The sequence below is a fragment of the Anolis sagrei genome, chromosome 5 (assembly GCF_037176765.1).
Source record: "Anolis sagrei isolate rAnoSag1 chromosome 5, rAnoSag1.mat, whole genome shotgun sequence".
Lineage (NCBI taxonomy): Eukaryota > Metazoa > Chordata > Lepidosauria > Squamata > Dactyloidae > Anolis > Anolis sagrei.
In genome coordinates, this window is record NC_090025.1 from 124,598,729 (window position 1) to 124,612,845 (window position 14,117).

General features: G+C 37.0%; 1 protein-coding gene across 1 annotated transcript in view; it reads right to left on the minus strand.

Moving 5' to 3' along the window:
* The window catches only part of TUBGCP6 (tubulin gamma complex component 6), a 40,231-nt gene that overhangs the window by 22,040 nt on the left and 4,074 nt on the right, over window positions 1–14,117 (minus strand). Inside the window, exons 3-15 of the mRNA XM_060777781.2 lie at window positions 12,810–13,641; window positions 11,601–11,764; window positions 10,420–10,630; window positions 9,616–9,789; window positions 7,796–7,917; window positions 7,485–7,560; window positions 6,949–7,058; window positions 6,287–6,378; window positions 4,071–4,210; window positions 3,209–3,358; window positions 984–1,065; window positions 817–905; window positions 532–647 (exon numbers count right to left, since the gene is read on the minus strand). Of these exons, the coding sequence (XP_060633764.2) occupies window positions 532–647; window positions 817–905; window positions 984–1,065; window positions 3,209–3,358; window positions 4,071–4,210; window positions 6,287–6,378; window positions 6,949–7,058; window positions 7,485–7,560; window positions 7,796–7,917; window positions 9,616–9,789; window positions 10,420–10,630; window positions 11,601–11,764; window positions 12,810–13,592 (2,309 nt within the window). The 5' untranslated portion in view covers window positions 13,593–13,641. The remainder of the gene's footprint in view (window positions 1–531; window positions 648–816; window positions 906–983; window positions 1,066–3,208; window positions 3,359–4,070; window positions 4,211–6,286; window positions 6,379–6,948; window positions 7,059–7,484; window positions 7,561–7,795; window positions 7,918–9,615; window positions 9,790–10,419; window positions 10,631–11,600; window positions 11,765–12,809; window positions 13,642–14,117) is intronic.

Consider the following 14,117-nt stretch of genomic DNA (forward strand, 5'->3'; position numbering starts at 1 on the left):
ATGAACTGCTATGAATTTCCCATCCTTATAATTTTATAAATATCAGTGATGTTCCTTTGTGTTACAATTAATATGCTTATTGTGCTTTTATTTTCCTTTATATATTATGATTTGTTTTTTTGATTTACTGTTCTGATTTAACTTTTCCTGATTTGGTTGTGTGACTATTATTATTTATATCATTTTCCTTGTTGTGGGGATAGGAGGTGGGATATAAATAAAGTTTTATTGTTGTTGTTATTTGATACACAATGAACTTAGTACACAGCAAACAAGATCACTATGCTGGCTTTTGTATTTGCTCACATATCGGACACTTGTGTGATCAAGTGTCTAGGACCGTATGATGTATTGGAGAATAATGCATGCAGATCCAAATAAGGTGGCCTTTTGTAGCTAACAGATGGTAATTTTGTCAGTGCAAATTGTTTTTAAGTCTAGGCCAAGGTCTTTAGGCACTGCACCCAGTGTGCCAATCCCCACTGGGACCGCCTTTACTTTCAGCTGATGTTATTCTTTCTGCTCCCTTACCTTGCCCTCTTCTCCAAGTCTTCTTCTAAAGCCTTCAATCTTTTCTCCCTTTCTCTGAGCTCTCGGGCATAGCTGAAGTTGTCATCAATCTCTTCTTGTTTCAAAGCATGTCGCCGCTACGTTTAAATTAAAAAGGCTTTGAGATAGCTACCCAAAACAACACACACTGAGGCCTCTATTTTATATCCAAACAAGTTCAATCTCTAAACAATTTAAAAAAAATATTTTGTAGTTACCAGAAGAAAATGTACACTTCACAAAAAAAAAAACAAAAAACCCAATTACCTGTTGATCTTTTTCAAATTGTTCTTTTAATTTCTGAAACTGCTCACGCTTCTTTGCATCCAGGGCCATTTTCTGAGATATTTGTTGATCTAAATACAAATTTCAAATGTTACTGCATTATTAGCAAAACAACACCTAAAAAGATTAGAAAGACAGCTGTAACTTACCAGTAAAGGCTTTTAGAGCTTTGCTGGCCATTTCTCGAGCATGAACAATTAACTCCTGTTTTTCAATTTCCATGCGCAAGTCCTAAGAGGTAGTTACAAATGATTTAATGATATTTTACAACTTTCTCACTGTAACCGTGTGCCTTTAGATGTGTATTTTCATGAGCAAAAAACCCAGCAAAGCAAAGAAACCCATTTAAATGTAAGTAGGAATCTTGCTGGAGCAGTTACACTACTGTAATTTGATGGATGAAATAACACTGAAGCTTGAGTTTTCATTTTCTGATCCTAAGATATGTCAGGCGAGTAAGTATTTAGGATAAAATATTCAGGCTATTATGCTAAAAAAGCCTCTGCTGTCTGACTGAAGATTACATTACAGAAATGCAGGAAGCAGTAATGACACACCGGTCATTGGCATTATACTTTAGATATGATCAGAATTTCCTTACACAAACTTAACTTCCCTAGAAATCCACGTAGAGCACAGAAGTTAAAGAGATAAAGACCTTTAAAACTAGCTTTATGTGATAGTTTAAAGCTCTGCTCTTAGGTCATCATGCAATCTTCCCAGGATGTTTGGTGATAACAGCACCTAGTTTATTTTTTTCCCTTTTTGTTTTCTCCCATTGAAGGATGATGACAACTAAACATGCTATTAAAGAATTAAAGATCTATTTCTTCTACCACAGTGGTTCCCAACCTGTGGTCTGTAGACCACCAGGGATCCCCAAGAACTAAAATATGGTCTGCGGCCTCACCGTTACTACGTTGTTGTAGCGAGAGCGACTGGTCTTGCAAAACCCTCTTATAGTTCTGAGACAATGGGGATGTCGGGAAGGGAGAAGCTGTCTACTCACGAAAGGCTCAACGACAAGCCTCCTGAGTGCTGCTTCTCCTCCTCCCTCCCCCTGAGCGGAGCTGTTCCTTGTGGGGACTGGAAGCAGGGTTGCCTTGGTGTCTTTGTTTTTCGGCCTATTCCTGGAGTTAATTGGGGTATTGATTCAGAAAATTGCATTCGATAGACCACATCAGCTCTAGATTATTAAATATGGTTTTCTGTGGGTGAGCAGATGGTGACTACTGGATGGTATATGTTCTGTATCAGAAACAAAAGCTGATGTGGTCTATCCAATGCAATTTTCTGAATCAGCAACCCAAATAACCAAACCTAATCTAAAGTTGTCCAAAACTGATTCGTTATCCCATTTGGTACTAATGTTGGAGAGTGGTCCCTGATCAAAGTGGTCAAAACAAGGTTGGGAATCAATGTTCTACCAGGCCTACCAAGTCAATTCTAAACTGACATTGGATGGATGATTTTAATGTGTGTTTTACTCTGATGTTTAAGTGTTTTCAATCTATGTAGTTTAGATGATTTCATGTTTTCAGTTATCTATTGCAGTGGTTCTCAACCTGTGGATCCCCAGATGTTTTGGCCTTCAACTCCCAGAAATCCTAATAGCTGGTAAACTGGCTGGGATTTCTGGGATTTGTAGGCCAAAACAGCTGGGGACCCACAGGTTAAGAACCACTGATCTATTGTATTTTAACCCTACACTGTATCCCATCTTAAGCCTTGGGTAGAGTAATTTCCCCTCTTGAGTAGTCAAAAAGGTTTTGATTGCCTTTTACTAGACTTTGAAAAAAAGGCCCCACAGGACTATTGAAAAAATCCAAAACTGTCCCTGTTAGTACAGCATTTGTGTTGGAAGAAAGATGCATTATAACAAATGTATCCAATAAAAATGCTCTATGCAGTTGGTTCTCAATCTGTGGGTCCTCAGCTGTTTTGGCGTACAAGTCCCAGAAATCCCAGCTAGTTTACCAACTGTTAGGATTTCTGGGAGTTGAAGGCCAAAACATCTGGGACTCGTAGGTTGAGAACCACTGTTCTATAGTTTGCCATATATATTGCTGTTAAACATTTGATGATAAAATTAAGAGATGTACCATTTAACACTCAAATATATATTTCAAACAAAAAAAATCCCAAATGAATATATTAAAAAATCCACGATGTGACATCCTAAAGTTGCAAGCCTATATCCACCTACTTGAAAAATATGAGCCACTCTATTTTTTGCTTTCATTTTGAACGGAATACATTTCTGGCTTTTGTATACATCTTGTAATTTATGGAGGGGGTTATTATACATATATGAATTCTCATGATAAGGCAATGCACCTTATCAATGCAAAATTGCTTTTTAAATTCAATTTACCTTTTCTTCCTTGCTGATGGTGCTGTAACGTGCAATTCTTTCCATTCGACCAACATACACTGCACAATCTCTCTCAATCCCTTTTAATTCTTCAAAGGAGAAAATCACAGAAATCCGAGGAACAGGGATATCAGACCAGCATATATAGTGCTGCAAAAGGAGTAGCAATCACAAAAGGGTCAAATTATAATTTTTGTATATCTTGGACTGTAATATGGGGAAAGTCTTGTTCAGTGTTTATGATTTATACATCTACTTATGTCATTTTAAAGCTTTCCACTGTATTTGGTGGAACTGTTATCAAAGTAAATATGTATGTGATTATTATCATAGACACGATATTATATTATGATGCAGCAACTGTAATACCTTCAGAATTTTTTCACTAAATATTCTTTTGGAAGTTGTTCTATGGAAAATGCCATCTCTGGGTTTTCTTTATGATACTATAACCACTGTTGCTGTGTGTCTTCAAATCATTTCAAACTTATGGCAAGCCTAAGGTGAACCTATCATAGGATTTTCTTGGTAAAATTTGTTCAGAGGGGATATGTTTTTGCCTTTCTCTGAGACTGAAAGACTGAGACATGATCATTCAGTGGGTTTTTATGATCAAGCGGGAACTTGTACCCTGTCCTCTAGTCATAGTCCAATGCTCAAACCATTACACTATACTGGGTCAAGATTAACTTGTGGCCCTTCAGATATCTTTAGATTACAATATCCACCATTTGCTATTATTGCTAAAGCTGACCAGAATTGATGAAAGCTGAAATCCAAAGACACCTGGAGAGGAACACGCTCCCAACTTCTGTTCTGAACAATGCCAACTCAATGATTTTAAGGAGCAGGAAGAACTTACCCTGGGACAACACAACTTTAACAAGTTTATGGTTTTCCCACAAACGTAGACATCATTAGCAATGTGTTTCAGGAACACGGGGACGCAATCTTCTACTTCTTTTGAAATCAAAACGTATCCATGGGTCCAGTAACGTTTGTCTAAAGAGCCATAGGGAAAAGGCCAAAAATACCATATTTCATTTGATATTTCATAATAGTCACCACTGTGTAATAGTCGCATCACCATTTTTAGGGATGGCAAAGTAGATGGTTTTGTGTTTCTTGCATAACAGTCACAGAGCTATTTGGGGCTGATTCCCCTTTCCTTTCTAACTATTTTTTCCAAAGGTAAGGCATTTTTTAAAACCTGAAATTGAGGTATCTGGGACTGGGATCTTCCCTCCTTCCTCCAAAGAGCTCCATTTTAGATTTTGTAAATTGCCTTCCCTTCAGAGGAAGAAGGAAGAAAGGGAGAATCAGCCCCAAATGGCTTTGCAATTTTTAAAAAACAAACAAACAAACAAAAATATGAGTTGTTTGTTTGAGGCTGGATCATCTTCCTCTCCCTTCTTTTTCAGGGGCAAGGAAGTTTTTTTTTTTAAAAAAAAAAAAGATCAGAGAGCAGAGAATCAAAGTCAGATTCTATAAAAAGGGGGCTAGAATGAGTATTATGTCACTTTAATATTCTTGAGCATAATTAGATTTTTAACAAATTACTATCCTTTCTCTTCACCCAGATCAGCCAATTTTCTTTACATCTCTTTTCTATTGTAGCAATACCCTGCATTCTCATACAGATGAAACCTGTCATATTTTGTAAGTGGGAAAATGTACTACTTATCTATATCACATCCGTGAATATGACTGCCATGAAAAATATGGCCATGAAAAAGTCACTGGAGCCTGCTAGAATTTGTGACAGTATTAGCAAAATGTCTTGTTTGAATAATTGCTCACCATGTTTTCCTGGCTCTGTGCAAACCCAATATTGGAAGCATTTTTAAAGTTTTCTTTCTTTGTCTTCCTCCTTGTTGTTTAACATTTATTTATATGTTTCTTACTATCTCTTCATATAGCCTTTTTGAGAATATACAGCCCAAAATGCATTGGACATTTTAAATATTTATCAATTGAACACCTTGAGATATATCCCTGATTTATTCTATTTCTTATTGTCTACCATGGGGACTGTCAAAATATATGCAATTAAACATATACAGTAAAGCCAAACAGTTAGAAAATGGTTTCATTCATAAACAGCAAAAAATGAGAGTGAATTCAAATGTCAGATATAAAAGATACCACATTTTCCAAGGAGAAGAATAAAGCAATCCAGGTTATGCATCCCTTATCAGAAATGCTTTGGACTAGAAATGTATTTTGGATTTTTTCAAATTACAGAATACCCGCATGTACAGTACAACCCCCAAATCAGAAAGGGATGTGTTCCAAAAGTCCCAGTAGACACCTCAAACTGAGGATAATAGCAAACCCTACATTTTGGCTATACTTAGAATGAAAACATGCCATAGAATCGCATTGGAGGACCCAGGGAAGCCCACAAACACTTCCAGGGGAGGCTTTTTTAAAAGTGTGTGTAAGTGAAACTGTGATTATATCAAATCTGTGGATAAGAGACTAGTACTGTATGTACCGAATGAGACATCTTGGAGAAGGGACATACATATAAACACAAAATTAAATTGTTTCATATACCTTATATATATAGCCCAAATGTAATTTAATGAAACATATTTAATAATTTTGTAAATGAATCAACATTTGTGGAAACTGACTTATCAGAAAGTGAATGCCACTATCTTAGCCACTCATATTCGTAATTTCAGATTTTGAATTTATTACCAAACCCTCAAGGATAGGGAATACTCAACCTATACAATAGAACCAAGTGGCAAAATGATGATACTTTAAGTATTTGGCCACTATTTTGAAGATCAACAACATCAACCACCTAGCATTACACCAAACAGTGAAAACCTTTTTTCTTATACCAATTTATTCATTTTTCTGCTAGTTTATTTTCTGGACATACAGCAGTGTGCTAATTCAGTCATAGCTACAATTTCCTTTAGTATGGAATGACAGAAGGAAGACTGCTGGTGACTGAGAGCCTAATGCATGAAATATGGCGCAACAGGACCATACTTTTCTGAATGCAGAGCACAACCCCTTAGTTCTCAAAGCAATGCGACAGGAATTAAAAATCCAACCTACCTCTAAAGCCTAGATAATCTTCATTCACCTGAATCATAAATTCACCATATGCATCTCTGAACACACCACTATACACCCAATCATGGATGAACCTAAAACAAAGAACAGTGAACATCACATTTCAAGAACGTATGGCACCTCCCTCTTTAAAGAAAGGTTATTCTTTGCTCAAGAGATAATAAATCATATCAGATCGCTACCACTAAAATGATTATTTCAATAAGGGAACATCTGTAAAGCTCTACGGGTTTCGTGTTCCATACTGCACTTCCCAAAAAAGTATTCAGCATTACAGATTATTCTGAGAGTTTTCTGAAAATGCAACAACAGCTTTTATAAAAACAAAAAGCTTCAGGTCTATAATATTCACTATAACAATAAAACAGTTTAAGATTTAGTTTTATTTCAATAGTCTAGAGCAGGCATGGGCAAATTTTGGCCCTCCAGGTGTTTTGGACTACAATTCCTAACAGCCTGTAGGCTGTTAGGAATTGTGGGAGTTGTAGTCCAAAACACCTGGAGGGCCAAAATTTGCTCATGTCTGGTTTAAAGTGAGGCTACTTCCTTTCTGAGAGCCCAACAGATTCTGCCACCTATGATAAAAATCTATTAGATTTTCAATGCTAGTACGGGAGCACATTAATTAATTCTGAGGCACCCACCTTGTATATGGTTCACAGCTTGTTTTAAGTAGTGACAAAAGAACTGGGTAATGTTCATTGCTGCAGTTATTAAGGGCCTCTTGGTATAGATAGGAAAGAAGCTTCACTCCCTGAAAGAGAGAAAAGTCACTTTATGTAAGGGAAATCGCAACAAAGAGTCAGTTGCTCAGCTGTATCAGATAACTTTATCTTCACTGACAAAAGGCTGTCAAAGCCTACTCCCATGGTTCAGTGCAGCCTGCTTTTGTTGACTTCTAGCGATTCCTGTTTACTAAAAACTCTTGAGAGGCACCAAGCAGAAGATATATTGTAATCAAGACACTAATGATGTTTCTGTTACAGAGAATACTTGCTCATTCAGACTATCTTAGCATAGCATTTTAAATCCTGATCGGCAAATACACATAAGCTGAACCAGCCGTGGCAATCACTTTATTAAATACGAAGGCATTTAGAGTGGAGGTTTCCAAAGCACTTTGAAAGTGTGATTCCTTTTCCTCTATGACTTCAGAAAAGAAGTAAAATCATATACTCACGGTTGGAAAGGATGTGTTATTGCCACCACCGATTCCCGGTGAAGTCACTCCTATGCCACAGAGATCAGCTAAATATCTTAACAGCAGAAAAGATAGAGGGGGCATTATTAGACTGTTTGCTCCAGCATTCTCTCTCACGCACTAGTTAAGAAATACTGGTTTACAGACTTGCTGCATCAATAATAGACTAAACTTGATCTTTTTTGTTGTTGACATTTAGATGGAACATCTTTGACTCCTTTGTGTTTGCAATCAAGCGGATGAGCTTTCAATACTCCTTTTTACTTTATATTTTAATACTGTAACATTACCTTAGCTGGCGTCCTAGTTTCCTGAAGAGAAAGCTGATAGTCAGAAGCGTTAGCGTGGGAAGAGTTGACAGGACACATGCTCGATAATACTGAAGGTACTTCCTTAGCCCACTGGTGAATGCCTGACACAGGGGAGGAAAACTCTATTAAAAACTGCTTACTGCTGAAAATGTGTTAGAGAACAGAGATGTTTGCTGTACTATTCTACTTTCATCTCTTTCAGAAGACACTGGTCCATGCAAATTTTTACACCTCATTTACAGCTATCTCAAATAATAATCTTGTTAAATACAGCTACCATAACTCAGCAGTGCACGTTTTGCATACAAATGGTCTGAGTATAAGTAACACACTACTAAAAAGACCACGTAGAAAATGATGACAAAAACTTGTATGCAAATAGGAGCAGAAAAAAACTTCCCACCGTCTTCAGTAATCATGAGCAATCTACTTGCAGATCACAAGGTAGAGAAGACTGGAGTAAATCCATATTGGGCCTGGTGGACAATCCAACTTGAGCTCAGGCATCTTGTCCATCTTTGATAGATGCACATGGTATGTTCTACCTGCATGGGCATGTGGGTATGTTCTGCCTGCACGCAACTTTTCAACAAGGTTACTATCACTCAACCTAGCCACTGTGAGGAAGTAAGCCTCAGCTACAAAATATGATGGCCGTATCTGCAGAGGACATGTTTTAAAAACCCCTACAAATACCTGAAACTGTTGATCATAGTGAACCCTCTATTTTGATGTTATTGGACTGGAAGAATAGTACAAAATAGAACTGGAGGACCTAGAAAGGCCCACAAACACATCTGGAATGGAATATCTTTTGAAGAAAGTGTAACTGTGGATACTGGATCTGTGAATAACATATCTTCATCTTACATAGGCTAAAGAACGCAACAAAACAGTACAAGTGGAGTAACACAGTCTGTTTGTCAAATAATAATAATAATTAAACTTTGTACCTTGCTACCATCTCCCCAAAGGTACTTGGAGTGGCTCACAAAAAGCACATAATAGTGCAGAACACACAAAATACAACAAGATACATAACATATAAAACAATAACAATGTAGGTTTACAAATCCATAAAATATCATACAACCCTATCGATTCAAAATCCAACAACGCAGCAAGGCTGTGAGTATAAACAGGCTGTTTAACAACTCAAACAAACCAACTATCTGTTTGGACAAATACAGCAATTATCTCTACTTTCTCTTACAATCCTTCTAATCAAATCCCCACTTCCTAAACTAAAACAATCAATTTGGGGAAACAGAATTATACTTTAGACCACCTGCATCCTATTTCCATCCCATTCATGTATTCTAAAAGCTGAAAATACTGCACAATCTTTACCTCATTTCCTATCAAACTTTTTTTGAAATATACCACAGATATTTAAACGCCCAGGTCCCAAATCTAACACTCAACCATTACACCGCACTGGGATTTGTAGAATTATGTATGTATGGCTTTTAGGCAGTTGTGGGGCAATTTTTAATTCAAAGTGGATTGCTGATAAACTCCACTCTGCTCTCCCTCCCCAATTCACATGAAAGATTTTGGGTTATATGCTGAAGTCAATGAGCAGAGTTCACTTTTACTCCCTGCCGTTCCACCATATTTGCTTTAACATGCTAAAGAACTCAACAGAACAGTTCATGAGAAAGAAAAATAATTCCATGGGATGCAATCTGCTTCTTCAAATAGAGGAGTATTAGAAAATCCAACCAAGAGGAATTGGATAACGTAAGAATGTAACAGTTCATTCAACCAGGTCAGTGATATGACTACAGGCTGGGTACCTGAAACACAAGACCTTTCCTATATGAAGAGTCCAGGACTGGTTGGATAGAGAAGCGGCTCAGGCGTGTGTAGTAAGTTCCATATTCAGCAAGTTCCGATAGAAGACTGTGCATGCTTTCAGGTGACGTTCCAGACACATACAGGCCCTGCTTGACCGCAAACCTCTGGGCAGCCTATAAGATTGTAGCAAAGAAGAAAATCACCCACTAAAATGAAAAACACATATAATACTTCCAAAGTATGTACACTAGTCACAATCACTATAATTCTGAACTATTAAAAAAGCAAATGATTCAGTGGGGAAGGAGCTTTCTATAATAGTCTGTAAAAATAAACATTCCACAAAGAGCAAATTATAGCAACATCAAATGACTGAGTAATTTTAAGATGAACATACATACAAGCAAGCATGATGAAAGTTTTAAGGGAAAATAAAGTAAACCCGCATGAAAAGCTTTACATTGATTTTATACCACTAATGAAGTATTCAGTTTCACTTGGTATACACTAATATGTTCTGCAGATAAACCAATATTTCTTTTAATTTTGGAGGATTTGTTTCTATTATTTCCACAATCACTACATGATTTAAAAGCTAATTTATGAGTTTTTCTGTTTACTTAGATCTTCCCAGATCAATTGTATATGTGAACTCTTCAACAGTACACTTGTTTACAAAATTCGGGAACAAGTGCCCTCTCTGGGAAGAGATCTACACTTCTCACATAATTTTTGTCACATCATAAAAGTTTGCACTGCCAGAACATCACAAAATTGTAGTATATATAAATGTTTCTGGATACCTGATTAAATGAAAATGAAGTAGATACCACCCCAATAAGGACATTGAGAACATCCTTAACGATTTCAGATTCTTTCACCAGCACACGTTGAGGGAGCTGAAGCTTGTTACTGCTGAAAAGTTGCAATTCTGCTTCTCGAAGTCTGCAAAATTTGTCAAAGGCTTCTCTACCAGCCTCAGAAAGGTATGGTTCTTCTCTTTTTCCTGGTGGACTGTGTCAGAAAAAACAAAACAAGAGCAATAACCATGGCTATAAAACAACACTAAGGAACTAGGGGTTATAGGCAATATTTTTAACCAGGGACACAATCACACATGACAATTATGTTTTTGTTCTGTTCTCGGACTTCAGAGCTCAACTTAGTTACAAACCTAATACCTGCCATGTTACAAAGGAGATCTGTCCTTTACTGCCTTTACTGTATTTCATCACAGTCACCAGTTTAAATGTCTGGATTTGATTAATATGCTCTCTAGGATGACTCTATGGTCTATTTCTGCTGGAAACTGATCGTGCAGTCACACTGGGGAACACAAAGGTTTCTAGAGACAACACTTCTCTAGCCATTTTTATTCACATTTTTTCTACTCTAATGAGTGTTCTGCAGTCCTAACCCCCATGAAAGTGGAGGGCCTACTATACCTGAGTTTAATTTTTAGATATTGGTCATTTTAACTGTACATTTTTATATAAATTGTTAATTACTCAGAGGTGGCTGACCTATACATAATAAATGAATATTTGGATAAGATGCGTTGAAAACATTCTTCATGACACTATGTAACATGATTTTTGTTCCTGGGTTATAAATGTAATTCCCTAATTGGTTCTATCATAAAAACATGAGGAAAGTTTATTAAACTGCACAAAATTTGATTTTGCGGGACATCCTGCAGCACATTTTGCTATAGTCTTTCAATGAATATCTCATAGATTCTCAACCAATTCAACATAGTTTGTGGCAGCCACAAAAATGTTTCTGGGGTATAACAACTACTTTCAAAGTAAGTACCACAGAATTAAACAGGAAATAACACTTTCAAACCAGGAACAAAAAAATTTGAAATGTTGTTAGTGTATAGCAGATCTTTGAGATTCAAAGATCTGGCATCTACTGATCAAGTGAGCTTCCTGCAAAAACGCATTACAAATGTTTCTGAAGCTTCAAGCTGGAAACGCACCATCCAATCCTTTCCCAGCATCTTCGCTTACTAGGTCCATATGTAAGCACTGCTTCCCAGAGATCAATATCCGGTGTCACACTGGGTTCTGATTGAGAGTCAGGAGTGAGATTGGAGGCTGACTGGAACCCTTCATCTTCTGAGGGATCTATACTTTGGGGAACCTATAAAAATAAATATTCAAATCTATAAAACCAAGTAGCTATGATTCTGTTTTATGGTGTCAGGGTTGTCCAGTCTGTGTCAGGAAGAGAGTCAGCTCTGTAAGTCACCTCCCAGCAAATCTACCTGCCTTTTCAGATACTTAAGATTTTTATCAAAAATATTTTTCACTTTCCCACACTTATTCCACAGCGCACATTGCTCTATTTTCAACAGGTCATTGGCTAACTCTTACACTTGAGATTTTCATCAGTAATTGCTATTATTAGATAAGAAGCAGGAGAACTAAAAGCATACTGGGAACCCACATTCCCTAACACTGACCATGACTAAGGACAATTTCAATCCTTGTCCAGCCCCAGAATGCCTTCTCGGTGGTGGTCTCTCAGCACTGGAACACCCTCCCCAGATAAATTAGGTTAGGCCCCACACTCTAATGTTTTTGGAAAAATTGAAAACATGGCTCTCCAAGTAGGCCTTTAAACATGACTAAAACAGTTAACACATACTCCAGCATTTTATGTGACCAACACTGTATTTTAATCTGCAGTTATTACTGTGTTTTATTGAGTATTTCTATGTAAGCTAGGATGGGGTTTTATGCTGTTTATATATATATAGGTTTTATGTAAATCAACAATGCTATGTATTATATGTATTTTACTGTATTTTTGTATTCTGTTTGCATTAGTATGTGCTTTGTAAGCCACCCCAAGCCCCTTTCGGGAGATGGTGGCAGGATATAAATAAAGTTTTACTGTTATTATTATTTGAGGACTATGTGTGTATGTTGCATATGAAACAAATAAATTTCATATTTAGACCTGGGTCCTATATTCAAGACATCTTTTTATGTATATATATGTAAATATAGGTATTCCAAAATCTGGAAAAAAAATCCAAAATCCAGAACACTTCTGGTCCCAAACATTTTGGAATGCTCAACCTGTGTAATTATCACTCTGTATTTACTGAAGTACTCTAACAGATACATATATAAAAATCCATACAAAAAAATAAGGTAAGTGCTGTGCAAAAGTTACATACCTTAATGGCAAGTCCAGACAAATCGGCACTGTCAGGTACAGGTGGCAGGTCCAGCTTGATGTCCATGTCATACGTTCGACTATGAACAAGAGCGCCAAACAGCGAGACACGGGTTTCTCGCTCAAACCTGTCGCCTACTGGACAATTTTGTGAAAACAGTTCAACAGAAGGAAGGCCTGTGCCAGGCGCTGCCTCCATCATCTGCAGTGTCTTTTGAACGGTATCATTCAAGTGATGTTCTTCATTAGCAACAAATGCCTGCATGTCTGCTTCAAACACACTAACATCATAATAATCGTAGCCTTGGTATTTAACGTTTCTTCCAACATATTTGTTGTTCAGAAAGTAATCCTTTTTCAGTGGTGTACACTGAGGCGGCCCAGTCCCTGCAAGCTGTACCAAAAGATCTAGAACTGAATGGATTTCTGTAAAGGGTAAACAGGTAGATTTTTCCAACTCATCTACAAGCTCCTCCAGTCTTTCGGCTTCTGGGCCCATTCCAGCAACTCTCAAGTTGAAAGACAGCATTAAAATTTTATTTTTCACAGGTAGTTTGGGAGTGTTTGATTGTAATTTCCGGCCCTCCTCCAGGAAAAGGTTAGCAAATAACGCATTATAGGCTATCTTCTTGAGGATTTTGTTTGACCTTCTTTTGCCAGTCTTCCCTCTACCCAAATGGACCTCCTTTGATAAGACTGAAGTATGGGCCTCACATAGGTCACTAAACAGTTTTGTAATGCTCTCCATGGCTGCATCAGTTACTGGAGGTCTACCTGAGGCCATATTAAAGTGGATCTAGCACTAAGAAGTGGATAGGAATCCATTGCAGTTCCTGGGAAAATGAAGAAAATACATATTTAATAATTATCCCTATTGTGTATTTCCATTATTTTTAATACCATATCCTTATGGATTCTATGTAAAGACTTCTTTTTTAAACTGGGAGTTAAGGAATCCCTTTTTTAAACTGGGAGTTAAGGAATCCCTCACAAACATAACAAAGAAAATAGTGGTTATCAAGGAAAAAGCTGTTTACAACTTATAGCTCTATCTGATACGTCTCTCAGATATGTTTATCTGAAAGTAAGACCTAATTAATATTTTAAAAACTCATTTCTGATTCACAGTAATCTGTCACTCAATTATGTTTAGCTTCAAATTATATTCACACTGGCATCCAACAACTCTGAGGTTTTAATCACAAGCTTTTTTCCACCTCTACCAAGCGGAATTGAAATCCAAAACTTTATCAAACAAAGTATGTGTTAAAAATGAGATATCACTTTGCCATGTAAAATGTGCACCACT